The 25,434-nt window shown below is 39.8% G+C and overlaps 1 protein-coding gene across 1 annotated transcript in view; it reads right to left on the bottom strand.

The window, feature by feature from the left end:
* The window catches only part of LOC140238159 (bromodomain adjacent to zinc finger domain protein 2B-like), a 115,441-nt gene that overhangs the window by 1,430 nt on the left and 88,577 nt on the right, over positions 1–25,434 (bottom strand). The window contains exons 15-33 of the mRNA XM_072318098.1: positions 22,726–22,853; positions 20,847–20,912; positions 19,817–19,861; positions 15,433–15,498; positions 14,703–14,846; positions 13,731–13,842; positions 13,075–13,226; positions 12,367–12,474; positions 11,734–11,918; positions 10,985–11,270; positions 9,148–10,588; positions 8,332–8,490; positions 7,754–7,917; positions 7,128–7,288; positions 6,435–6,470; positions 5,244–5,856; positions 3,319–3,465; positions 1,066–1,298; positions 224–367 (exon numbers count right to left, since the gene is read on the bottom strand). Of these exons, the coding sequence (XP_072174199.1) occupies positions 224–367; positions 1,066–1,298; positions 3,319–3,465; positions 5,244–5,856; positions 6,435–6,470; positions 7,128–7,288; positions 7,754–7,917; positions 8,332–8,490; positions 9,148–10,588; positions 10,985–11,270; positions 11,734–11,918; positions 12,367–12,474; positions 13,075–13,226; positions 13,731–13,842; positions 14,703–14,846; positions 15,433–15,498; positions 19,817–19,861; positions 20,847–20,912; positions 22,726–22,853 (4,390 nt within the window). The remainder of the gene's footprint in view (positions 1–223; positions 368–1,065; positions 1,299–3,318; positions 3,466–5,243; positions 5,857–6,434; positions 6,471–7,127; positions 7,289–7,753; positions 7,918–8,331; positions 8,491–9,147; positions 10,589–10,984; positions 11,271–11,733; positions 11,919–12,366; positions 12,475–13,074; positions 13,227–13,730; positions 13,843–14,702; positions 14,847–15,432; positions 15,499–19,816; positions 19,862–20,846; positions 20,913–22,725; positions 22,854–25,434) is intronic.

The raw sequence follows: 25,434 nt of genomic DNA, 5'->3' as shown, positions 1-25,434 counted from the left end.
GCATGACTACTTCTACACAGGAATTTTGCAGCAGGAAAATTTTGTGCCCATTATGAGAAGACGGTTGCTTTACACCCCTGACTGCTATGACAGATTTGATTGCACACAGATCTACAAAGAATTGAATTTATTTGTTGTATGGGATATAATCATATCGACATACAATAGCTTAAGAGAGTGGATGAGAATGAGGAGGGAAAATGACAAGAGGTGGTCAACTCACTTTCCCTCTCTTAGCTTCGTCTTCATCGTGCCAAAGTCCATGGGTTGTTTGATGACCTTGCGGTACTGGGGGATCTGCTTAGTGTTGACCGGTGCCATAAATGGCCACGAGTCATCCTCTTTCTCAATCTCAATCAGTATTTGCCTGCAAGTTGACAAACAGCAAAACAGGTTTGGAGTAGTATCACATGTCAGGTTAGTGTGTCTGCTTAAAGAAGACCTGTACAGTATACATTCAAGTGACTGAACAACAGACCGCAAATCAACTCTACTATCATGGTATTACATGCAGTATTGTATATGCCATGTACATAGCGAGTCTAATTTTTCGCTTTCGCGAATCGGGACTCCCTAATTATTTTGCGAGTGGTTAAATTCGCGATCGTGGAGTACAGTACAGAAAGAAAAAATGTATGTATGCATGACTCTTTATAAGAGCTGGATAAGGAGTAGGGTTTAACCTACATCGGCAAGTATGCACGAATTATCAGGGCTGCAGCAAGTAAGCGGAAGCGTATCCGGGCAATTACCCCCGGAGGGCAATTACCCCCCGGCCAAATACTGGTTAGGGGTAAGGTAAGAGTAAAGATTAGGGTTAGGGTTAGGTTTAGGGTTAGGAGTTTAGGTTAGGGTTAGGGTTAGGTTCAGGATTAGGATTAGGATTAGGATTAGGGCCAGGGGAAGGGTGCGGGGTAATTGCCCAGGGGGTAATTGCCCTAGACCCACTCTTGCCGCAGACTAAAAAGTATGCCGCAGACCTGCGTCAAGTCTGCCAGAGATCTGCGGCAGACTTTTCTTTTTTTTATGGGAATGCTAAGCAGCAAGTTCCCATCATCAACTTACTTGCAGGGCATTAACTCTTTGGGTATTGAAGACTTCTTGGAAGATTTCTTGTCCGACTTCTTGTCTGACTTCTTGTCCGACTTCTTTTCTGACTTCTTCTCGGACTTCTTGTCAGTGTCGTCTCGAGAGGGAGCAGGGCTACTTGCCCCATCCATGACAGGAGTGTTGCGACCCGACTCAGATTTCTTGGACTTGCTCTTCTTTTTCTTGTCTGTAGGGGTCTTCTTCTTGGCCTACATTATGGGAGAAATCAAGATGATTAAAGAATGAAAAATGTTGATTGAGGGTGTGGATTACCATAAATTTGAGCTCATTACTGATACGTTAGTATGGTGTAGATACATACAGGATACTTGGTACCATTACACAATACCTTCACCCTAAAAAAAAAAAAAAAAAAAAAAAACTCTCATGATTGATTGTTAATTATGAGAGTTTTGGTTTGTTTTACGTTTACACTTAGTATGGTCAAGAACTTAGAGGTATTTGGAATGTGATATTTTTTGACTGATACATTTTGTTAGTATGTGCTTTAGTTCAGTCAATATAGTCTGCTATCCCCCTCCCAACAAACCAATTTGACATGACGGCCCCGGATCCCAATGACATGCCATGAGGCAAAGATAGAGAATGTAATCTGCCACTGTAATGCATTTCAACTTTACATCATCTCCCCTCCATGTGCATATCTATTTGCTGGCCTTTTTAGAGTAAAAAAAAAAAAATCTCTGGCACACTCATAGACTTTGAGACAGTTGTTACTTGATACACCATAAAACTACACACTCTCTTAACAAACTACAACAGTACACATGAAAATTTTCATCAAAGGGTGTTAAAGGGACATTCCAGATGATTCTTATAATTTCACATCATTCTATACATAAATCAATAATGCCATTTACAGATTTGTAGAATTTATTGTGGTCCTAGTACAGATAAACCAACACTCCGAAAAACACAAGACATATTTCACTAAACAAGGGTGATGACATAGGAGGCTCACAACTGAGCATCCAATTGTGCTTTCTTATGTGAAGCTGCTATGTCATCATCCTCGTTCATTGTGATTTGTGATAAATTTTGAAAAACATTCTTATCCCTCATCCCAATCACTATAAATTCTGAAACTCTGTATCCAGTATAAGCAATTAATTTAGAGATGTTCAAATGTCTGAAAATCATTCAGGTCTCCCTTAACGCTGTGCACAGTTTACAGAGGTAACACCCTCCTAAACCGCCCATGAAAACATGTACATACATACACAGTATCAGTATACACTGTATATCATACGCTTCTCAATAGAGAACTCAGATAATATGACCAACAGAGATAAAACCTAATCAGAAAATTTACTAGCTCCTGGCTGCAATAAAAAAGGCTTCGAATGCATTACAAGAAGTATTAGCTGGGATAAGAATAACATGATACGTCTCCATACACAAACTCACAATGTATTTGCGATGTGGTTATGGAAAAAAGCATGAGTACAACCAAGGCAAAGCCAACTAATGTCCTAATGAATGATCAAAGATTCTACTACTACTGAAATGAGTACTACACGAGACTGAAACTACAATGGAGTAGTAAACAGCAGGCACAGGTCAAAGGTTAGCATGTGTAGATAGGATGACATAGCAAAATAGACAGTGTATTGACAGGTTAGAGGTCAAAGGTAAGGTGGTGGCTGAAGTCAATAAGAACCATCCTCACTTCATTCTTTATCTGTGAAATTCTGTCCATTCTTCATTTTGGCATGTTTTGCATGTTTAGCACTAGGGGAATGTTAGTCTTGGAAAAAATTAGAGGAGTTAATCACTCGAAATGAAAATTGCAAACCAACTGAAAACTGTTGGTTCACACCAGAGGAGTATAGACTGGCATTAGACTCAAACTTTGATGTATAAGAAGTACACACTTAACCTGGCTTTTCAATATTTCTACTAAAGCTATAGAGAAAAAAAAAATGAATAAAAAACAAACAAATGAATAAAGAGAGGATAAAGTTTCAAAGTAATTTTTATTTCTTGTCTTACTGTTAGTGTTGCCATAGGTTACCTTGTCTTGGTTGAAAAACGAAAAACTTCAAAAAAGTTAAAACAAAAAATGCGTAGAAATGATTTCAAACTCTACTAAATTCCAAATGCGCCAAGGCATCTTGGATTGTATCTCATCCCTCTGTAAAGCTCTTATATCTTCCCACTTGATACAAGTTTGTGGTCTTTTCTCCTCGTCAGTGACGATGGCTCTACCTTTTGGACGCAATTGTCGCAAAACCAGTCACCCTCTGGCACCTCAGATAATTTGGGAGTGAGGCAATACAAATGGTAGCCTCGGTCGCACCAGTCGCACAGTAGCAGTTTAGCCTCATCGCAGGAGCGCCGACACACCTTACAACACTGCATGCAAGGGAAGGAGGGAGGGAGGGGTGGTCAATCAGGCTGGGCGCCAAAGTCTACACAACTAATTCATTATGTAAAGTAAAGTGATCATGGATTAAAAGAAAAAAAAAAAAACTCATGCACTGGGGGAAAAAAAGGAAAGAAATACTACTCACTAGATGAAAACACTGTAGGGATGTGAGTGTAAATATTCGTTGTGATAACAGAATTGTTGACTGACTTTGCATTTTAACCACTCCGCATTAAATGTCTGGCTTTTCAGGCACAGAAAGCAACTCACATTACAAATGTATGGATCAAGCATCTTGTGGCAAGAGGCTTGAGGGAATGATCACTATTTACCACCCTCTCGCAATCAACAACTACACAAAGATCATTTGTAACGATGGTCAAAAGGAACTACGGGAGACGGAATACATACAAAAACAAAAAATGATGCCTATAGATGCCGACTACCACTCTACCAAACTTTTGACTGCTACATGTATTTCAAAGAATGCTGACTACACCAATGACAGATGAACAATTTGACAAAGAAAAGACAAAAATAATGGCAAAGAAACCAACCACAATTTGAGCTAGAACATATACAACTATTTTAAGAGCAAAGTAAAATAGTTCTGAGGATCGCCATGGCATCCTGGCAGTTTGGAACGTGACTTCTTGGCACTGCTACTCTTTCTTGATAAAAAAAACATATAACAACTTTGAGCTATTTCTACAAGGAATCATGCAAATGTAGTAAGCATGTATTATGCTTATGTGTGAACATGCCTGAACTGACCTAACCTTGTGAAATTACAAGAAATAAACCCTCTTTGTCACTGCTTTTCATGGTAGAGAAAATATGGTTCCTCTCATTTTCTTTCAGTTTGATAATGTCACAGTATGAATCAAGAATTCTTCTTGCTTGGCAAACAGAAAGTCACTGCTTATTTTTTTTTGTGTGTGTGCTTTTGTTTTTATTTTTTCCCCATACTCCACCACTAACTATGACCTCTTTTTGTACACTATCAAACCTCCAGCATTCTGACATGTTATCTGTTTTAGGGCAGTAGCTTTTCTTCTCAGAACATACATATTGTGAGTTCATGTGGTGAGACATTATCTCTAACTATAATATCCAATGTCTATTTGAGATTAAGATAATGCTTTATGATGGCCAATTGTCTACAGTATATTCTTTGAATTCAAACCAAACCAGATAACAATGTTAATGTCAATTCCACTGCAAAGTGGAGGGTGACTCTTTATTATAGTTGACTTTAACTACAAAGATTTGAAATAAACTTAAGTGAACTGTGAAGCGTTTCACTTAAATGAGAAATAGAAAAAGTATGCAAATGCGATAAGGCAATGATGCCATCATTTCACAACTCTCCCTTTGGTTTTTACATACAGGTATTACAATTTTCTTTTCAAAAATTCGGTAGCTAACCCAAAATACATCAAAGTAACATTGGAGTAGGCATTTCACTTAATATTTTGATATCACTTAAAACTTTACGAATTGGCCTCTACTTTTTGTCCAAATCTACCCTCTAATGAGACTAAACAGAATTCTCTCTGATTGATGTTTGATTTTATTTTGTTGCCATCATTCCCAGAAGTCCGTCCATCATCGTTATCATCATCATCACCATAATCATCATCACCATAATCATCATCATCATCATCATCATCATCATCATAATCAATGTGTGAATGACAAGGCACATCATACAGAGACAAGGGGTAAGGAAGAAGACAGCTTTCTGCATCTCTGGTAGACTCACAGCTTTCATGATGGACTTGTCCCACGCTATACACCTGTCAAGGAGGTTGATGCAAATGTAGAGTTGAGCGGCGGAGGAGCAGTCGGCAACAGCCCGCCTCCAGCGAGACATACCACGCGGGATGTCCGAGCGGATGAACCCATCGCCCTCCTCTTCGTCCAGCTCGTCATGGATGCTCTTCTCATCTTCCTTCTTCTCCTCCTCATCAACCTTCTCCTCCGCGTTCTCCTCCTCCTCTTTGCTGGAGGACGGGGTCTCTTTGGATGCTTCGGTGGGGACCTCGTCAACCACAAGCTTCTTAGTCTCGTCCTCCACACCTTCCATCGGGGTTTCATCACTGTTCCTCTCCGCCACTTCCCCACTCTCATTGTTCTTCTCCTCCTCTTTCTGTCCATCTGCATCCGCATCCACATCCCCGTTTCCGGTTCCTGCATCCTCTCTGCCATCCTCCTCTCCACCTGCCACTGGGTTGACTCCCGTCTGGAGGGCCACCCTCATCTGGTATTCCTCCTGGTCCCGTTTGAGCCTCGCCTCCTCCCGAAGCTTTTCTCGTCTGTCCCTCTCCAGCCGCTCTCGCTCTTTTCTCTCCTTCTCCCTCTTCTTTTCCTCTTTGCTGTTTTACAAAAGCAATGCACAAAACAGATTCAATACCACTGTAAATACACCTAACAAGACTGGGAAAGAAATTTGGTTTTACAGAGGCAAAAGAAAGTTAGTTTAGTCACAGCCCTATTGATTGACACTTTTGAGATCTTAACATTAGCATCATAATATACAAATCTGACTTATCAACGAACAACTGTTGTAGACATTTACAAAAAGATTTATCTAAATACATAAGCAGTATACAATAAAATCTATGGAGATGAACCAGAGATGAGCAGGGTCAGCAGAGTCTCAAGAGAGTTGTATCCACCAAAAATGTCAGACAGTTGTGTAACTGTTTGGGGGGGGGGGGGAGCTCTTCTATCATATTAAAAGTGGAGGCTAAAAACAAGCAGGAAACCCTTCTCAATCAGTTTCCAACTGCTTGATGTAATATTCTCATGATGCTCGATATTGAAGGCCTTAGTTGCCATTAATCATCTGACTTTGCCTACTGAAGAGCATGCTGAGAAATGTTTGAGGTAGGCAAATCTTGAAAATTGTTACAAGAGCAAATGGGAGGGGGGGGGGGGAGTGAGCAAATACCTTATTGCAGCATCTACTGAGAAAGTTGTGTAGTCCCTGTAGAACAAAAACAGACAGGACATTGTGATGAAAGCTTGTCATTTTCATACCTTTTCATTACAAGTATATGGACACAAAAAAATTATGGTGCATCAAGGCTAAGAAAAACTTTCATGACTAGATGATAAAAGACTGCACAACTAAACATGCACAGGAAGGAAAATGACAGTTGCTCTTGGTTTGACCAAAGCTACTTTTCTTCTCATTAACAACACTATATCGACACTAGATATAATATGAGAATTTCAAAAACTGTGCTGCAAGTGCTTTGTGGTTGGTGACATGATTCTTTGAAAGTATAATGTTGGCAAATTGGCCCTTTGATAGAGCTTAAAGTATATTTCACAGCCTCACATTGGGTCATTGGGGACAAAGGCTAAAGTGTCACAGGAACTCTTAAAATAAGTTCTGACCCTCATCCCTGAGCATGCAGAAATGCTGCCTCTTTTGGAAAAACAAAAGATTAGACAGTACAGAAAAATAAATATACAATATACTCAATCATACGGGTTCACAAAAGCCTTCTACAAGAAGGGATTGACATATCTACATCCATGTTTGTGAACTTGTCCTTCGACATGTCAATCCTTGCATGATGATACTAAAAAAAGACCTTTCAAAAGAGGACATAAAACCTGAAGTCACAATCCTTACCTGAATCCCAGGGGTGGTTTCAGGTACCTCCTCTCAATACCTCGCTCAAAGCTCTGCAATCTCTGGATGGCAAAGTCCACCAGGTCAATCCCAGCATCCTTTGCAGCCTGGCACGACTCCAGCTCCGGGCTATCCGTCCCCTTCTCAGGCAAGACCCAGCCCTGAATGTGATTCAGGTGAAAATGATAGTGGAAGGTTGGCAAAAGAGGGGAAACACACACGTCATGAGCAGCATAAATTTTCCCCACATCTTATCCTTCACTTTCTTTACTGAACAGTCCCATATACTTCATAGTTACTGGTACCACTTTCCTGTTTTTTTTTGTGTGTGTCTCGCTCAAAGCTCTGCAATCTCTAGAGAAAAGAAGTGGCACAAAGACTTCAGTAATGCCTGCTTGTTGAAGTAGACCATGAATGGATCTACCAATCATAATTTGGGGAAAAAAATAATCTCATGCCTGAATTTAGAACAATTTCCTTTTCCCGCTGATGTGCAGATCTTTTCACCACCACTTCTTAAAACCATATATCCATAATTCTCTTTCTTCTGTTCCACTTTCTGTGTTTGTTTTCTCCACTTTGTACCATTCCTTCTAGGAGGCTTTACAGGAGGCTAGGGGACTCACCTTGACTTGCATACATCCCGCTGCAAGTTTGTCCTCCATGTTTTCTATCACCATGATCATTTCCTTCTCAATGGCAAAGGCCAGCTCCTCGTTCCAGTTGTGTGGAGGGTCTGGGATGACATAACCGGTCTCCTTAATAGCAGGGTTCTCAGGCATCTTCAGGGCTGGGTTGGGGTGAAGACAAGTGCAGTTCAAAGTCTCAGATCAAGGTTTACTTGCTGAGGTTTTAAGTTTATCCACACTCTCATATTTCTAAATTCAAGACTCTTTATTGTGGGCTGGTATGCTAATGCACTCATATAAATGGATTTTTTTTTTTTTATTTTTTTTTTTCACTGAGAACCTAGCAATGAGTTATCCACTTCAACGATTTCTGTTGTATACATCAAAGGAGTCTGGCTTACATGCGTTTGTTGGTTCTATGTTGGGTGCATGTCCGGAACCATATCCATAATAAAGATACAGACATCTACATCGTATAGAAGCAAGCCCTTTCATGATATGAGCAGAACCAAATAAATGACACACGAGTATCACTGTATCCCAGGTACATATGCTGCCTACAGTCATCAACTTACTTTTGTGCAGTCCCTTGGTGCACGCCTTGCTGCAGAACTCGTCATATTTCTGAAGCGCCTTCTGCAGACTGCGCTCCCGAATGCCCCGGGGGTACGCACAGCGGGAAATCTCAGCAATCTGCTCAGCATCCGTCACAAACCACCAGCCGTGCCGGAAACCTACACACAAAAAAAAAATCACAAACACAGATAAGGATAACTTCATGCCTGACATTCTAAGCTCAGAGACTCCAACTCTCCCGTTTTCGACGGGAGATCTCCCGCCGAAAGCCCATTTTTGCAAAATCTCCCGTTCTCCCGCTTGAGATTTAATTTCTCCCGCCCTGGCTCTGTGTCTCCAGCTTGAAATGATTTCTTACTTAATATCATTGTATGTTGAAAAATAAGCCTTAGATAGTACAAGAGAGCATCTAGAACCCTAGAGCTTCCAGGCCCTGGACCCCGGCCGCAAAGAACTTCGCGCTCATGATGTGCGCTTCGCACACATCAAATTGGAGTCTCCCATTTGCTAGGGGTTTCAGGCGGGAGAATCTCCCGATCAGAAGGTGCTTGGGGTTGGAGTCTCTGTAAACTTCATACAGGGTGTAAATGGAGCTCATCTTACCCATTTACCAACAGACTCACGAGAACAGATGAATATTTTGCTGAAAGATCTTCATGTTTCTACTTTACTCCTTCACTCAAATTTTACAGAGGACAACATTTTTCGAAGGCAAAATTGAGAGCAAACTGAATAAAAAAAGAAGTTTACATGGGCGCAAGATTATTTTCTGAGAACAAATTATTTCCCTGCTCTCTCATGGAGACGATGCTCACCCTTCGGGATGGGTTCCACTTTGGTTGCCTCGATCTTAGCTAGGACAGCTTTCATCTGCTGGATGGCGCGGTTTCCCTCCTCCTCCTCCTCCGTCTCCTCCGACTTCTCCTGCTTGAAGGTTGGTTGAGAGATGGACTCCAGACTGAGGGAGTGCTGGGACTCCTCCTGGGGCTCGTTCATGGTGGGCCCCACCGGCTGCATCGGGATGGCCATCTGGGGGAAGGCGTAGGCACCCAGGAAGGAATTCATCTGGCTGACAGGCATCAGTGGGATCGGCACGTGGTAGATGTAGGGGTTGAAGGTAAACGCCGCCGGAAATGCGGTGGCGGCAGTGGCAGCGGCCGTCACCTGGCTGACGTCGGTCAGTGACTGGGAGGTGGCAGCCTCCGACCGGGACGTGCCCTCCTGCGTGTCACTCTCAGGTTTGGTGATAGAGTTCTCGTCGCAGGGAAGGCGGGGGAGAATGCTGAACCAGGTGTTGGCTGAGTCGGATACACCGTTGAGCTTGGAAGTTGGCAGCTTGCCCAGCTGATCCGCGGTGATGAGCTCACCTCCATTGTATGGCTTGATCAGTGGTGATTTAGTCTCTGAGCGTGGAACGAATCCTTCCAGGTTTACAAACCCTGGCTTTAGGTCAGCTTTGTCCTCAGAGGAGGTTTCATTCGTACCTTCTCTCCTGTCCGCACTGTCCTTGCAGTCACCATTCTCTTGGGAGTTGTTTTTCTCACATATCTCTTCTTTGTCCAGGACACCCCTAACAATATCCTCTACAATATCCTGCACAACATCTATTATTCTGTCCCTTCCATTCTCCGAGGACCTCTCCTCCTCCTCCGTTACTGCCTTGCTCTGGAAGACACCCATGTACACTGAGGAATCAGGTTTCTGGAGGAAGAGATTCTCCTCACTTCTCTCCTCCTTGCTCTCGCTCGCTCCATTGCAAAACTCCATCTTTGTCTCACTCTGATCCTCGGCATGCTTTGCATCCTCCGCTACTTGCTGCTGCTTTTCACTCTCTTCAGAGGTCTGCATCGCATCCTCTGCCTTAGCACTGAAATCTAAAGCCTGGTCCTCGGTTTTCTCATCCTTAACTTCTTGTTTGCACTCAAGCGTCCTTTCGCACTCCTCTTTTATTTGCTTAGGTACTTCTTGTTCTTGTTTTATTGCAGGTTCAGATGGCACTGTACTGTCTTGGTTTTCAGACTTTATAATGTCTTCTTTGGTATCAGTTGGCTCTTTGGCCTCATCAGAGTTTGTTGTTTCCACAGCGGACTGCTCTGCCTCATACTCCTCTGGGGCAGCACTTTCCATCCCTTCCACTAGGATCCCCCCAGAGTGTGGCAGCACCCAATAGCGTCGCTTGTAGCGATCCATGCCGAAGGTCATCGCTCGCAGGGAGTGGGAGGCATCAAATATCTTGTTTCTGAACTGGCCGTGTTGCTGCAATGATTTTTGAATATCAAACCAAAGAAGACTCCATGTGAGTACATACAATTTACGTTAGGACACATTGTACATTTCATGGTAGGACATGTGAGGATACATTGTACCCCTGACAAAGGTGCACATTTCTACATGACACCACTAGATTCCACAGTGAGAAAGGACATGATTGAAGATAATTATCTACTGAAATGAAATATATATGACAAAATTGTTTAAATTATGACTTACTGAAGACCACATACAATGTCATCTTCTCCTCTAGCTCACTGAGAAATGCCTCAAATTGAAAATATCCAGTACCTTTACAATGCATGAATAATCTGCAGCTCTGACAACATTGAGGTGTGAATCAAAATCATCCTAACTCAAACATATGGACCGAAAACAAACCTTGGTTAATTTTTCAATCTTCTTTTCCAACTGCTCTTTGCTCGGACTCTTTCCATCCTTGTCCTTCCCTTTATCATCTTCGATGGAATCTCCATCCTTGGATTCATCTGCTTCCACCACTTGTTCCACCTTCTCTCCTTCCTCTGGTTCCTTCTCCGCAACATCTTTGCTCTCCTCCTCTTCCTTCTCCTCACCTTCCTCCTCGGGGTTTTTGGGAGGGCGCCCCCGTTTGCGCTTTGCAGTCTCGTTGGCCTTGCCAAAGCGCTTCTCCTGTTGGACTCGTAATCTGCAAGAGAAATTTTGAGCACTTACAATCAGACATGGAACTGATGGAAACAGCCTAGAGATATGACAAGATGCCAAAACGTGACAACCGACATGTACATGAGAGAACACATGCAACAAAAAGAAATAAACATATTTCTGCAAAATCCTTTCCCTCCAGACATTTTAGCAGTTTCGTAAATCAATCACACTTCATTGGTGTTCTATTTGGTCAATTTGAGACATCCCAATGCCTTTCATGATTTCATACTTCCTTGTGTATGGATCAATCTGTCCTAAATTAGGGTATTTGCCTCCAATCCACGAGAACCAATCATGTTCATCAATTTACAAACAAACAGATCTGACATCATTTTCACAAGAAATCAACTGATAAAGACTGATGGGAATTTATGCCATTGCAGAGGAACTTACAGCACATAAGTTCACTACGATACCAACAAAAATCATGTGGTGGGACCTACTTGCGTATCTTGCCCTCAACGACCCACTTGTCCCGGCGTAGGTTGGAGAGATTTTCCATGCTACTGTCGATGCAGGCCACAACCCGGTCACTGCAGACCAGCTGGTTGACCAGGTAGCCCAGAATACTGGCCTTGTGGGTGGGGTTCAGGGCCAGGAACGGCACTGTCTGCAGCTTGACTGCAAGCTGTGTCAAAACAGAGGCATTGATTGGTTTATAGGAGACAGGTGGTATGTTGGTATATGGTAACATACATGTAACATACAATATGTCTTTCTCTTGAAGATACATATACATTACATCAGACAATAGAATGTGAATATAATAGTTTTTTCTGGCACATAGAAAGTAAATGAAGTGACCATCCTCTGAAGTTGAAAATTAACATTTCTTTGAAATTTCTCTTTGTAAGTTCCCTTAACTTTGAGAAAGGCTCCAAAATTGCTTTGGTTACAGTTTACAAAGTATTTACCATTCAGCCTTGCATACACACAAAAAAAGAGTGAATGATCAATGCATGTTGCTGATAAACCAAAAAAAAAAAGAAGATTCTAAAGTGATCAGCAACACAGCTAAACTTATATTTCAGTTTATAGTGGAGAGAAGTCAAATGAGTGAAGGGGGGGGGGGGTACCTCATCGTTGTTTCCTTTCATTGCCTTGAGGTAGCAGCTGAGTACTTCAGATAGGTTCTCCTGAGTGACGTCAATCTCTAGAAGACGCTGGCCACCAGCTGTCATTGCCTGTCGGTGGAGAGGAGACAGGAGGAGAAAGGTTAGCTGCATCACCTGAAATTTTTGATATCCTTGAAACATTTATCTTTCCTCTTTATTTGTTCTGTGAAATTTTTAGTGTGATGGTAACAAAGACATCAAGAGGAAAATTACTGCAATCATGGGGACCATCGGTAGTAAAGCAAGAGCAAGAAAAATACCGTTATCGACATAACCATCTTCATTATCATCACCACTATCACCACCATCATCAGTAACAATTCGTATTCAAGAACGGTCATCATCTTCACCATCAGCATGAAAATCACACTGTAACATCACTTCAGCAGAAAACAGATAATACTTACTTGAGAATAGTATCAAATCATTATCACCATTATCGATATCATCACATCATCAATATCATCATCTCATCAGGTCAATGACACAAACAACTTCAAGAACAGCACCGACTCACTCCCAATACTACTGGCTGTCCTCTTAGCTGGAAACAGCCATCACCATAACAGCAAAAGAATGGAAGCAGCATCTTCCTACACAGGAAGTTACAACAGATGCCATCCGACTGCTTGTTCGTGTTTCTCTTTGTCACGCTCCATTGATACTTACATCTGGTGTTTTGTCATCATCCGGCAGGCCGGGATCTTCCATTGCACTGTTGACAAGCTTCATTGCCAAGGTAACAAGGGCAGGGACGTGTTCCTCCTCATTAGTGAGGGCTCCCTGGAGGACAGGCATGGTGGGGATGTCATCCTCATCATCTGTGGGGTAATCATTAGGGGAAAAAGAGAACACAGTTAGGAACGAGGAGAAAAAATGGCATGAGGAAACACAAAATGTTTCTCCCGTTTTATAATCTTTTGTCTCCTGCTTCCATCTCTCTCTCTCCCTCTCTCTCTCCTTCTGCTCCCATCTCTATCACTATCTCTACTGGACATTCAACTACTTCAAGAAGTGTTTTAATTTTTCTTGAATTACATTGGTGCAATCACTAAAGATAAGGCGTGCATTAAAAGCTGCTTATATAATGGGAAGTCATCTCCTCTGATGTACTGTTGAGAAATGAGTAGATGCTAGACGAATAACTTGAAATTCATTGCAAAATGTATTACACTGGCTGTGTCATCTCAAATGTTGCACTTTTCTTACTGGTAAGAAATGTGTCATATTCTCAGACCAAAACATCTTGGGTGCATGAAACAAGCAATATGAAAAAAGCAAAACAAAACAAACAGAGCATGCAGAAGTAGAGAAAAGATTCTTACCAAGACCAAGGGCATCGCCGAATGTATGGAGGAATTCTATGACCATGAGGCAGTCAGCTAAAGCTGTTCCAGAGATGGTGATACCTTTCAGGCGCTCAAGTTCTGGCAAGGCCTGTAGACGATTAAGAAATAAAACAGGTTTCTCTTCTAATTGTTTGCTAAATTCTTCCCAGATGTATCATGTGCACTGCGGATAAAATTTCTGCTCGTCACATTTATGTATGAATTATAAAAGTTCACATGATATGGCATTTATTTTCCTACCAGCACATCCTAATACTTCCAGTTTCACTTTATCTGATAAGAGACTCAGAGATCACTTTATAAGAATACCAACACATCTACATTTTAGTCATCTGCATCTCGATTGCATCTACCCACAACACCATCATCTTTTTGCTGCTAACTTGAAATCAATCTATAAGACTCAATCCCCCCTACCACTTAACCTGTTCTTCCAATTTTCATCAACTTCACATTCCTCAACCCATCAACCTCAATTATACCAATTCACCATTTACCTTGTGTATCATCATCAAGCTCTGAGAGCCTTGTCATCCCAGGGGTAACAAAGACCTCATATCTCAAATATCAAAAAAACTATTTTCAGTTTTAAAACATAACAATCTTAAATGTATTTCAAAGCAATGATTCTACATTGTATACTTGACATCATAACTGCTGTTGATTTGCATGAAAAAGTAGAATATGCTCTCCTGAAAATTCACAATTTTTTAGATACGAGGTCTTGTCAACCCACAGACATTCTCTCTTAGTTTCTTCGCTTCCTTCCACCACCTGTAAATCTGCATCCATCCCCCTCCCAAATTTCATTTGCTCTTCATCTTTCCAACCACCTGTCAACCCCCTTTCTCCTTAAAAAGAAAAAAACCCCACAAACAAACACAACAAAACAAAATAGAACCCATATTTAGCCATCACACTTTACTAGTAGATCCACAAAAGTCTTACTGGGGCTTCTGCAGTCAGTTTCATATCCTCCACAGGTTTCTTAATTTCTCTGGCCATCTCCCTCTCCAGCATCCTCTGCTGCATCCTGCGCTCCCGGCGCTGGTGTTTCTCGGTCTTCTTGGCTTGCTTTTCCCTCTCCTTCTCCTGTGAGGAATCATGTAAATCACATTCAATGCAATACTTTCATGTCAAACAAACATACTTTGTCTCCCATTAAAAAGCGGAGAAAACAAACCCACGTGGATGCTCAGCCGTGCGGACAAACTCTACTGTGAGTATTATCGCATAGTGAATGAAGCAATAAATTGATTCAGTAAACTTGTATTTGACATGCTGTATCATCAACTACATGTAATTCACTTACATATTATTGTCTTTAATACAGCTCTTAAGTTATTATGCCAACATTGGTCACAACATATAAAGCATGCAAAGCATTTCATAACAAATAGAATCCAAACTAAACAGTAACTGAAGAGAGGAAAATATGATTTAGGAATGATCCTTTGATCCAGGTGACAACCTTCACCTTGCTTATCATGACAAGAAATATTTAGTTTAATCTGTGGCATAGTAGTAGTTAATCTTCACTCTAGACTAATACATGAAGATAAATCTATGCATCAGTTTCATCATACATGTACACCACAGACCCCTCGTCCACATAAACACACGGTGCACACAAGGAATAGATATGAATATTCACAAACTACTATAGATCAATAAATACCTCAGCCTTCTTTCTTGCCTCCAGGGCTCTGACCAGGAGCATGTGCTGTTTTCTCCGCTCACGTTCCTGTAAGTGAGAGAATTTATAGGCATTGTCATTCAACTACTCAGACAACCTTCCCTCTGCAGAATTTCTTTTTCTACATACACTGAGGCTGTGAAACCAGGTAAGTAGACTTTAATAGTTAATACCCACCCAACACATTTTCAACTTTCAAAGAAAACAATTTTGGAAGAGTTAAACCATCTCTGTTAAAGCACACATGCACAGGCACTAGTGTTTGATCAAGCTCTCCTGATAAGCAAATGGGCAAAATTAGAAGCATGCATCAAACATGACTACAACTACTCAGGGCCCAATGTAAACACAGGCACACATGCAGTCATGCAGGCAAGGCAAAAAGGATATAACGGTTAAAGGAGAATGTAACCACAAGGAGAATATGATTTCAAATGAAAGACATGAAAACAAATGCAGCATACACAATTAAAGATTTTAAAGTTGGTGAAAAGTATGAAGAAATTCCTGGAATCTAAACATCAGTGAGATATCTATCACATCATATGGGAGCCATCCATGAGCTATCTTGATTATATGACCACGATGTAATCTGCTTAAAACTTGTGATTTGTATTCTACATGAAATCGATCTTTGTTTTCTCACATAAAACTTTTCCAGAGTTATAACAGCATGATTACCCCCCGACAAGTTGGTGGATTTACAGATATCAAAAGAAACAACTTTTCCACTTAAAATCGCACAAAACAAATATCTGTGCTATTGTTTTTTTTTTTTTTTAATGAAAGTTCCCTTATATAAAAACAAGTAAGCCTTGAGGGTAAAGTTCTCCTGCTGAATATAAGTAAAAGTGTACTGTTTGGTTCAAAACAGAAAACATAAACACACAGCAATTATAATTACAGTGTAGCTCTGCAGCAAGTTAGTTCAGGATAATTGTGCAAGCAGCTGCATGGTTATAAGAGGCAACGATGATGGTAGCAGAGTGCACTGACCAAAACAAAACAAAAATAGGTAACTTGTGCATTGAAAAAAAAAAAATAAAACCTCACACAGGATTTCATCCTTCACATTACCACCTCTAGCTTGTAGCACATTTTTAGCATTTTTATCATCAGGGATGATGGAATTGAGCACAAAGTTGGCATTCTCCTGCAATAGTTCCTTGCTTTTACAAGCCAAAGCTGATGAATCCATGTACAGGACAGCCACAAACTAACAGCATCCACACTAATATCATGGTTCACGTTCCCTCGATACACTGTAAAACATATCAAGCACAGCATGGACTCAATGTTCTCGGGGAAGCACATTGCAGTATGAGCATATCACTGAGTGATATGTTTACTAAGAAGGCTCAGCCATCACATCAAGATTGAGTTATAAATACGTCACATTTGCACCAAATGTTCTTGATGTCAAAAGAAACAGCCCGCTCAACAATCAATTCTTTACAGACTCTTTTGTAATCACTGACTAAAAGGTGACCATTTGTCTCAGATAAATAAAAGTTATTGGCATCACTGAATGGGCAGTTTTATGGTTTGGCAAGAGTAAAGATGACCACCATCACTTTTAGTAACTTTTATAATAAGTCGGATATGACAACAACCTCTAACCCATAATACTTCAAACACCAGGGCCTAGATCATGCCTAATGTACAATGTACATCATGTTCCTTTACTTCACATGTTATAACCAACACAAATATGCATACAAACGGATATCCATACTCAACTCTCACAACATATTAATAATAACCATAATTATTTCCTGGGTGGAAATTCATCACATCGCAGAGGAAAATCACAACAAAGCAATAACGATCAAGGTCCATGTACATTAAATGCATTAAAGCTATAAGTTCAAGTACATGTATAACAGTGTACTTTTACAGTCACATGTATGCTAAATCTGTGTTTCCTGGTTACAGGGCTCATTTCATGCCTGTAATGATATCTTTATCAACAAGACACTCAGTCTGCTCCTTAAAGGTAAAACTCAGTACCCATTTAACTGCAGAAACTGTCCATTTTTGCTCTAAATGAGCACATATGGATAAGAAATTTGCGAAACAATACTGCAATAACGCGATTTCATCTGGGTAATGATGAAAATGCGTAATATCACCCAAAAGGTTACACCAGAAAAATGTAACATCAGAGCATACCCAATTGTGATTGCTATGTGATTTTTCATACTCAATTACATCAATTACATTGTATCGGGCCATAGTAGTAACCACTGGGCGAGAGTGAATTGCATGCACTTTGTTAGCTGCATGTAATTCAATACTACTGCTAGGACACAATACAATTATCATGTACTTGAGGCCTTCTACACATACTCACTACTAACAGGAATAGCGCCTCAGGAATGAAAGTGGGGTACACCAATTTTATCACTTCACATTTTTATCTAAAAATACTCTATAAGAATACATTATCCTGGCAAACTGCATCAGCTGAACAAGTTTTTTGGGCAGAGCCTTGCAATATATCGCAAGCAAATTCCAGACTGTGGAAGATGAATTATGACACCATGTGAGTACTATGTTTTAACTTTGAAATAATGTTAACACTGCAAAACCTCAATACTATACAGGTATCATTACAAGTCTCAACAGCCACAGAGATACGCCAAGACAAATCTCTTTGCCGCTTGAGAGAGTTTGGCTGGTGTCTGTCGTTTTCCAGTACTGCTATGGAGGGTCTTTGTAGATCTCAAAAAGCATTACTGTAAAAGTGAACATTTTTGCAGTGCTGAAATTTCGTGCATTTTGCGCAAACCAGAAACTAGCGTGAAAATGAAAGCATGCAAATATTTTGCTTGCCATATTTTTCTGCAGTTAAAGTCTTGATTCCATGGAATTAAAAACAAAACTCATCTTACTTGGCCCAGCGCAAAAAATTGCTCATGCAAAAATATCCACTTGTACAGTATCTCTCATCTGGGCAGGATGCTAAAAACTCACCTGCCCAATTGCTCGAGACCAAGAAAAAAAAAATCACTCTTTCTTTGTTCTGTTTTGTCTTTGACAAGCAAAATGATTATGTATTTGCCTTTCAAAAGTACACCAACCTTGCCCAAATGCATATCTTGCCAGAGGGGGGGGGGGGGATATTTTTTTGTCACACCTAATATTTGGGAATCCCAGAAAATCATCCAAAATGAATATGAAAAAAACCCCTGAAGTTATCTAAAATTTCCAAGGTTATCTATCTATAAAATAATTTTCTACTTCTACTTCCTTTTTTTTTTCACTGTGACAGACCATTACCCTGTAGATGTATATCATTAAATGTATCTGCTGCATTTTGTTTGTTGATGTCATGTCTACAGAGATTACATGACAAAGAATTGTCATTTATCAAAAAGTACATTAAATCCATTAACAATATAACTGGCCACTTGGAGTAATAAAAAATCAAGAGACATCAAAGCTTCCCTAGCCATAACAAAACAAAAAAAATGAGTAATCCAAAGACAAGAGGAAGATCACAGAAACTTTTGCCCAAATATTAGAAACGCAATGTAAGGAAGATATGTATGAAAACAGCACAAAACACCATGTGTTAGGAATCAGAACACAATGCACTCCACAAATGTAGAGTAAGAAGTTGGACAACACCACACTTGTTAATGGTCAAATCTCTTCCATGTGAACACTGCTGTGTATACACGCCCAAATTTGAATTAAAGATTTGCGTACCAAATAAGCCCAGTGATTCTGTATTAACTTTCATACCCTCTGCAGGGGTGTATCCAGGAATTACGTAAAGAGGGGGTGTCTTTACAAAATTAAGGGGGCACATGCACCTCTCCCCCATTTTTTCTTGTTATTTCTTTTGTTTTATCAAAAAATAAAAGGGGTGCACGCCCGGTGCACTCCCCCCTGGATCCGCCACTGCTCTGTGAATCTTGAGAGAGATGGACTTATCAATTCATCACTCATGGCTGATCAATTCTACATCACTTCAGTAATATGGATGATGCCAGAGAAAATGATATTTCAGATGCAACAGCTCTCTATCATTTTTTCGTATGAAACAATCAAATGCAGAACTGTGGATGTCAGGTGGTTGAAATGCCCAGCTGACTGACAGTACTGTTGTTTGAGAATGCGAGAAAATGACACATGAAAATAACAAGTTTCTCCTTTTGTTTTTTTTTCCAGAAATGTCGCTGTATTCAAATGGCGCAGTGACGTTCATACATGGTTGTGATACACATGCACTTTCAGCAAAGAATTCACACGGAGCCAATCTTATAAAAAGATGATGCAGGGATGGAAACACACTCATTACATCACCACCACCACCTCAAAATATAAAGTAGAAAAAATGGGTTGGTCCACGACTGACCTGGTGTTTAAGAAGAACTGCATGCTGTCTCCTTATTTCTCTCTCCTGAATAAAACAGTATTTACCTTAGTTAGTCAAGTTTTGAACACACTTCACGTGTTCTTGGCAGATGGCACAATTAAATCTTTTCCCTCCCACGAATCTGAACCCAGAGTCCTTCGTTTATCATGGCATACACAGAATTTATCTGCTTATTTTGCTTTGTTTTGTTTTTTGAAGATAGTTTCAATACAAAAAATCATTGCCAGCCTACACATTGCCAGACAGTAAGATTATTAATGTATGATGCCAATAATAGATGAAAAATGTAAATATACAATGTTGATACTAACAATCTACATATATGGCTTATATCTTTGTCCCCTAATATCATCGTCAGAGAAAAGATGTATGATACTTGAGTACACAACATAGAGGAAATAGTCCTTGATTAGAATTTACCATTATCTGTGTTACACAAGTTACATCACTGGATGAATGCTGGAATACATACTCGTGTTATACTTTCCCTTGATAGATGCACATTTATAAGATAATATGGCAGATGTTAGATACAGCACATATAAAGCTGCTGTAAGTAGTAGAATGATGTGAACACAATAACCCCATTTCTCATGAAAGAAAAAGTAAAGCTCAAATCCTGTCTTTCCTTTTTGTCTCCCCGGCACAGAACCTGGCTGTTCATAAAGCTAGTGCTCTCGACAATCAGCCTGTTCTTTTCATTAACTGCAGCCAAGTTTCATATACCCGTAACTCCAAATTCATTATGCTTATCACTTTCAGCCACCAACAGACCACCCAAAGACCTTAAACTCTATTACACGCTGGAATCTTGTTTCCACTTCCGCACGTTAATTTCTCAATTTCATAAACCACAGTTGGTACGAATTCAAAGCAGTTAGTTGAGGTATCTATTTCACCCTAAATTTTTTCTGTGTTTTCATTTTTAAACACGCAATCTGAAACTTCTGCTCGATCTTTTTTTCTTTTTTCTTTTTTAGCACGGCCACCGCTATCTTATCAAACAAACCTTGGCTCGTCTAAGTGTTTCCATGGTTTTCTGGGTAGCTTCCTCTTCTTTTCGTTTTCTGCGCTCCTGGTCGTACAAAAAGGAAACGTCATAGTAGTGCCTTGTTTCATTCACTACATGTTTTCACTCCATCATCATAAAATAATTGGATGGTACCATCATCTTTGACTGAAATGGTACAAAGGATTTTTCTCTCACCCCGGAAAGGGATGGGTGAAAAAAATACAAAGGTTAGTCATGGCGAGGATATAAAGAGTTTTACGATGATCGATGCTTATCTGCCCGAGTAAAAACGTAAAGAGGACAAGAACGAGGCACACCTCTTCCTTGCTTCGTACAATAAATAGAAGATTTGTATATGGCCTTGTTGAGGAAGGGTTTACTACAATGCCAACACTGGGTTTCGTGAGTACAAGTTGGGCATGGAGAGGGACGGGGATGATGGAGGGATGTGGGGCGGATACCGGAAGAGTTCAGCAATGAGGGTGGGGTACAGATATGATGGGGGGAGGCGAGTTTGGGGCATAGATGGGTACCAGTGGAATAGGTAGGGCACAAGGAAGGGATATGATACAAAATGGGTGAGAGGAAAATTGATACAGTGTAGAGGAGGAGATGCCTTCATCTATCTTTAATTTATTAAAGGGGTTTTTGTTTCTTTGCAGGTGTTTGTGGGAGATGGGGGTTGTCCTAATTGGGAGTGTATGCAAATGTTCATGCTCGACACCTTGGCTGCGTTACTGGTCTCACATCAGAACAGATCCTAAAATGATTGATAAACTCCCGGCCATCTACAGAGCAAAACAGAATTACTACTGAAGAATAATCACCCATGCAGTGCACTCTGAGAAGCCGCTTTGACTACACACTCAAGCTCACTGAACACTGATGTCAAGCGTATCAAGCACTATCACTAGACTAATTGTGATTAGGTAGCATGCAAACTAGTGCAAGAAGCCAGCTGGACAAGCCATTGAAACATAATCTATGAGTCAATTGTGCTCAAAACTTATCAATATATCCCGGTTAGAATAAATTCTACATCAAAGTGGTACATGTATGTTACAGTTTGTGTAGGCATTCAAAATGCCACTGTGACTTGAACCAGCATTTATAGTACCCACACTGATATCACATTATGAACATAAACATTTCATTATGAACTGTTATACATAATATCTTTGATCACCAAACAGAGAGAATTAACAGAAAAACCCGGTATGCACACAGACAGACAGGACAGACAGATGGACAAATGGACAGACAGAACAATTCTGAGAAGACAAAACAGATCACAGCATTTTAAGTTACTAAATTGCAGAATGCCAGCACCTTTGCAGACTAATCTTTATCTACATCTTAAGATCTTGCTCTCACCCTGCAAATCATGCCACTGGATCCATTATATGACTATCTTCACAACTATCTCCACTGTTTTTGTCAGAAAGTTTCCCTCAAACTTCATCTAGATGATAGCGAGATATCTTGATTGTTGTACTCACTTGAACAGATCACATGTTCTCAAGTTTGAGTAACAAAGTACAATAGTTGCTCTGGTTACTAATGGCAACAACAGAAGAATTTTTACAAAGCTTCATTAATTCTCACATTTCTGACCAAAGTAAAAAACAAAAACAAAAAAGAAAAGGAATGACCAAAAATTGATATCAAAGATCCATATAGAAAATAATTTTTGTCGCCCTTCATTTTGTTGTCACTGTTTAGAGTCATTGTTCAGAATCAATTCATGTATAACAAAACTTAATTGTATTTTAGGACAAGTACCGACATACGACAAAATGAGGGCGGGACAGAAGAGGAAAAAGAAGATAGGGAAAGGAAAAAGAGAAGAGGGGATGGTAGGGGCGAGGAGGGGTACCTCAATGAGTTGCTGGGTGCGCACCTCCCTCTCCAGTCTCATCTGTTGCATCCGGGCAATCTTCTGCTGCTGCCGCATGAACAGCCGCTGCTCCTTCTCCCGCCTCTTCTCCTCGGCAAGCTGCAGGGCTGCAGGGGGGACAAGAAAGATGGGGGAGAGGGGGGGGGGGGGGAGAGTTTTAGTGTTTGGCTCTGAGCTCTCACGGACTGAGAGATCACAGCCTAATGAGCAGCACATATCAACCAAGAAACAGAGTATTTTGCAGACTGAAAGATATATTTCCTTGAAATCGACAGTCATCATATTGAAAATGCCCGACACAGGAAACATATCTGAGGAGCAATAATGCCTGTACTCTTTATTTCAAAACAACACACAAAAAAGGCTCATATTCCTCATATTTTTACCACGATAAACTATCCTTGTTGAGGCAAAATTTTCATGAATTGATCGGAACCCTTATGACTATTTGAGGCAATTTTTGGTGTAAAATAGAGCAGATTTGGGAAGCACTGACTTAAAAAGTGTATTCCCAGCCATTCCAGAGTACGCTCAAGTCAATGACACCACAAACATATTCTTATCCCATTCATAATATTCAAATATCTGTCACATTAATTGATATGAAGACACATGATTCTTTAATGATGAATAGTGTTTTCATAACAAAGCAATCTGGATAAGAAGACTGGCTTGGAAGGAAGCAGCAGTTGATGGTTTTGTTTTACTCCCTTGAAAGCACATTGAAAAGGCAAGAACTTTTAACTGCAAAACAAATTCTGGCAAAAAGGACAACAACAAAAAAACAGCAACAAGCAAACATACATACAATTCACTACACTCGGCAAATAATGTCTTGAAAGCGTGCCAGAGTTTAAGATAGAAAATGAATGAATCAAGGGGGATCAATAAGAAGACACTAGAGACGATATTTTAATGAGCTTTTCAGTAAGTGTTTCAGTACAGGCAACTTTTTCTGCATTACACAATTGCATGCATTGATTGATCAGCCCCAAAATAAGCAAATTATGCATTGATTGACCAGCCAAATATAGAACATTTGGCATAATCCATACAAAATACAAGAAAGAAAAAAAAAACACAGGAAGAGGCAGAATAGGATATGCATTTGAATAAGAAGAATGCAGACAACAGAATTGTGAATTGAGGCTCTTCTCACAGCTTATGATGGAATGTGAAGATTGTGGAGTGCAACAGAAAGGGCAGAACCCTTGACATCAACCAGCCAGGACAAAATGACATTGGGTCATGTTCAATCTCTTTTGTACATGGGAATAAAAACAGGCAAAAAAAGACAAACACACACACAAATAAAAAAGAGGAAAAAATAAGAATGTGAATGTGATGTATTAATGTGTTTTTATTTAGTCAGTTGGCATTCTACACAAGAATGTGACGCTTGCAAAGGTGCAGGGCACTACATCTAGTACTGTTGTGTGAATGTGGTATTATTGTTCGCCTCAATACAAGTCGCAGACACACATGTAACAGCTGAAAGATGTCTTTTCAAAGCATACCAAGGTATGAATTTAGAAAGAAAAAAAATCTCTTTTCTTTTATGGCACAATGAAAGGCACGAGGTTGTTGTGTAAAATGCAGTCCATTGAGGCCAAATGACAAACAGGAAAATCTTACAACTTACAAAGACAAGTTAAAAAAAGAAAATAGAATGCTAAAAAACAAGAAAGCAAAACAAACATGAAATTCACAAAGTGCACAGTGCAAATGAAATACAATGTTAGCATGCAAATATGGTGACATAAAAAAAAAAGAAAATCACAACTAAAAGGTGAACTACCAGGGGGAAAAAAATTATTGAATCAGAAATATTTACAAAATTGAGTGGGGAATTCTGTGAAAGCCTCTTACAAAACCAATGCAAATCTCAGTTAAAAGAAGATAATAACACACAAACTAAAAACCGCTACTTACAAAACCTTACTCTGATGTAGCAACAGCACTGTAGTAATCTTGAAAGTCATTTGAAGTTTTTTTTTTTTTTTTTACTTTACATCAACATTCCATTTACCAAATATCTAAATGGTCTGAATTTGGAATGTTCACCACATAATGTACATTTAATAGTACAGCTTCACATCAAAACGTTTATTCTTTACATGTAAAACTACACAAAAATGAATAAAACTTTGCTTCTAACTGATTAGAATCCTCAACTGAATGCTTATCTGCAATTTTCATGTTTACTTCATTATCCAAAAATGGGACCCCTAGAGTGTTTGTTCTTTCTTTTCACAAAAAGAAATAGTAAAGACAAAAGCATTCATATTCAAGTAACCACACGCACAGAAGAGAGTTTAGAAACAAAAATAGATGTAGACATGAATGGCCAAGCTATGTAACATTCACTATCCATGCAACCTTCAAATATAAAGTTATTTGGAACCATGTGTACTATAAAAATCATTATACTACTATAATGTTATTTTACAGGTGCCAAAGTGATGTGGGGATAATTTGTTACAGCTTTACAGCATGTGTTTTTGTTGTTGCTGTTACTATAGAATTATACTTGTAAGGCTATAAACAAGATGATAATCACTGTCACATGGGCTTGTGTTTCCTGAACTTCAGATATTTATACTTTGCTGTACAGAAGTTGTTTTCCATATTTTAAAAATGGCACTAACAGCTGGAAAACTTCCTTTTAGTTATGTTGAGTAAAAATAA

This window comes from Diadema setosum, chromosome 14 (genome assembly GCF_964275005.1).
Source record: "Diadema setosum chromosome 14, eeDiaSeto1, whole genome shotgun sequence".
Classification (NCBI taxonomy): domain Eukaryota; kingdom Metazoa; phylum Echinodermata; class Echinoidea; order Diadematoida; family Diadematidae; genus Diadema; species Diadema setosum.
Note: the sequence above shows the minus strand (reverse complement) of the source record. Positions and strands in the feature narration are given on the sequence as shown.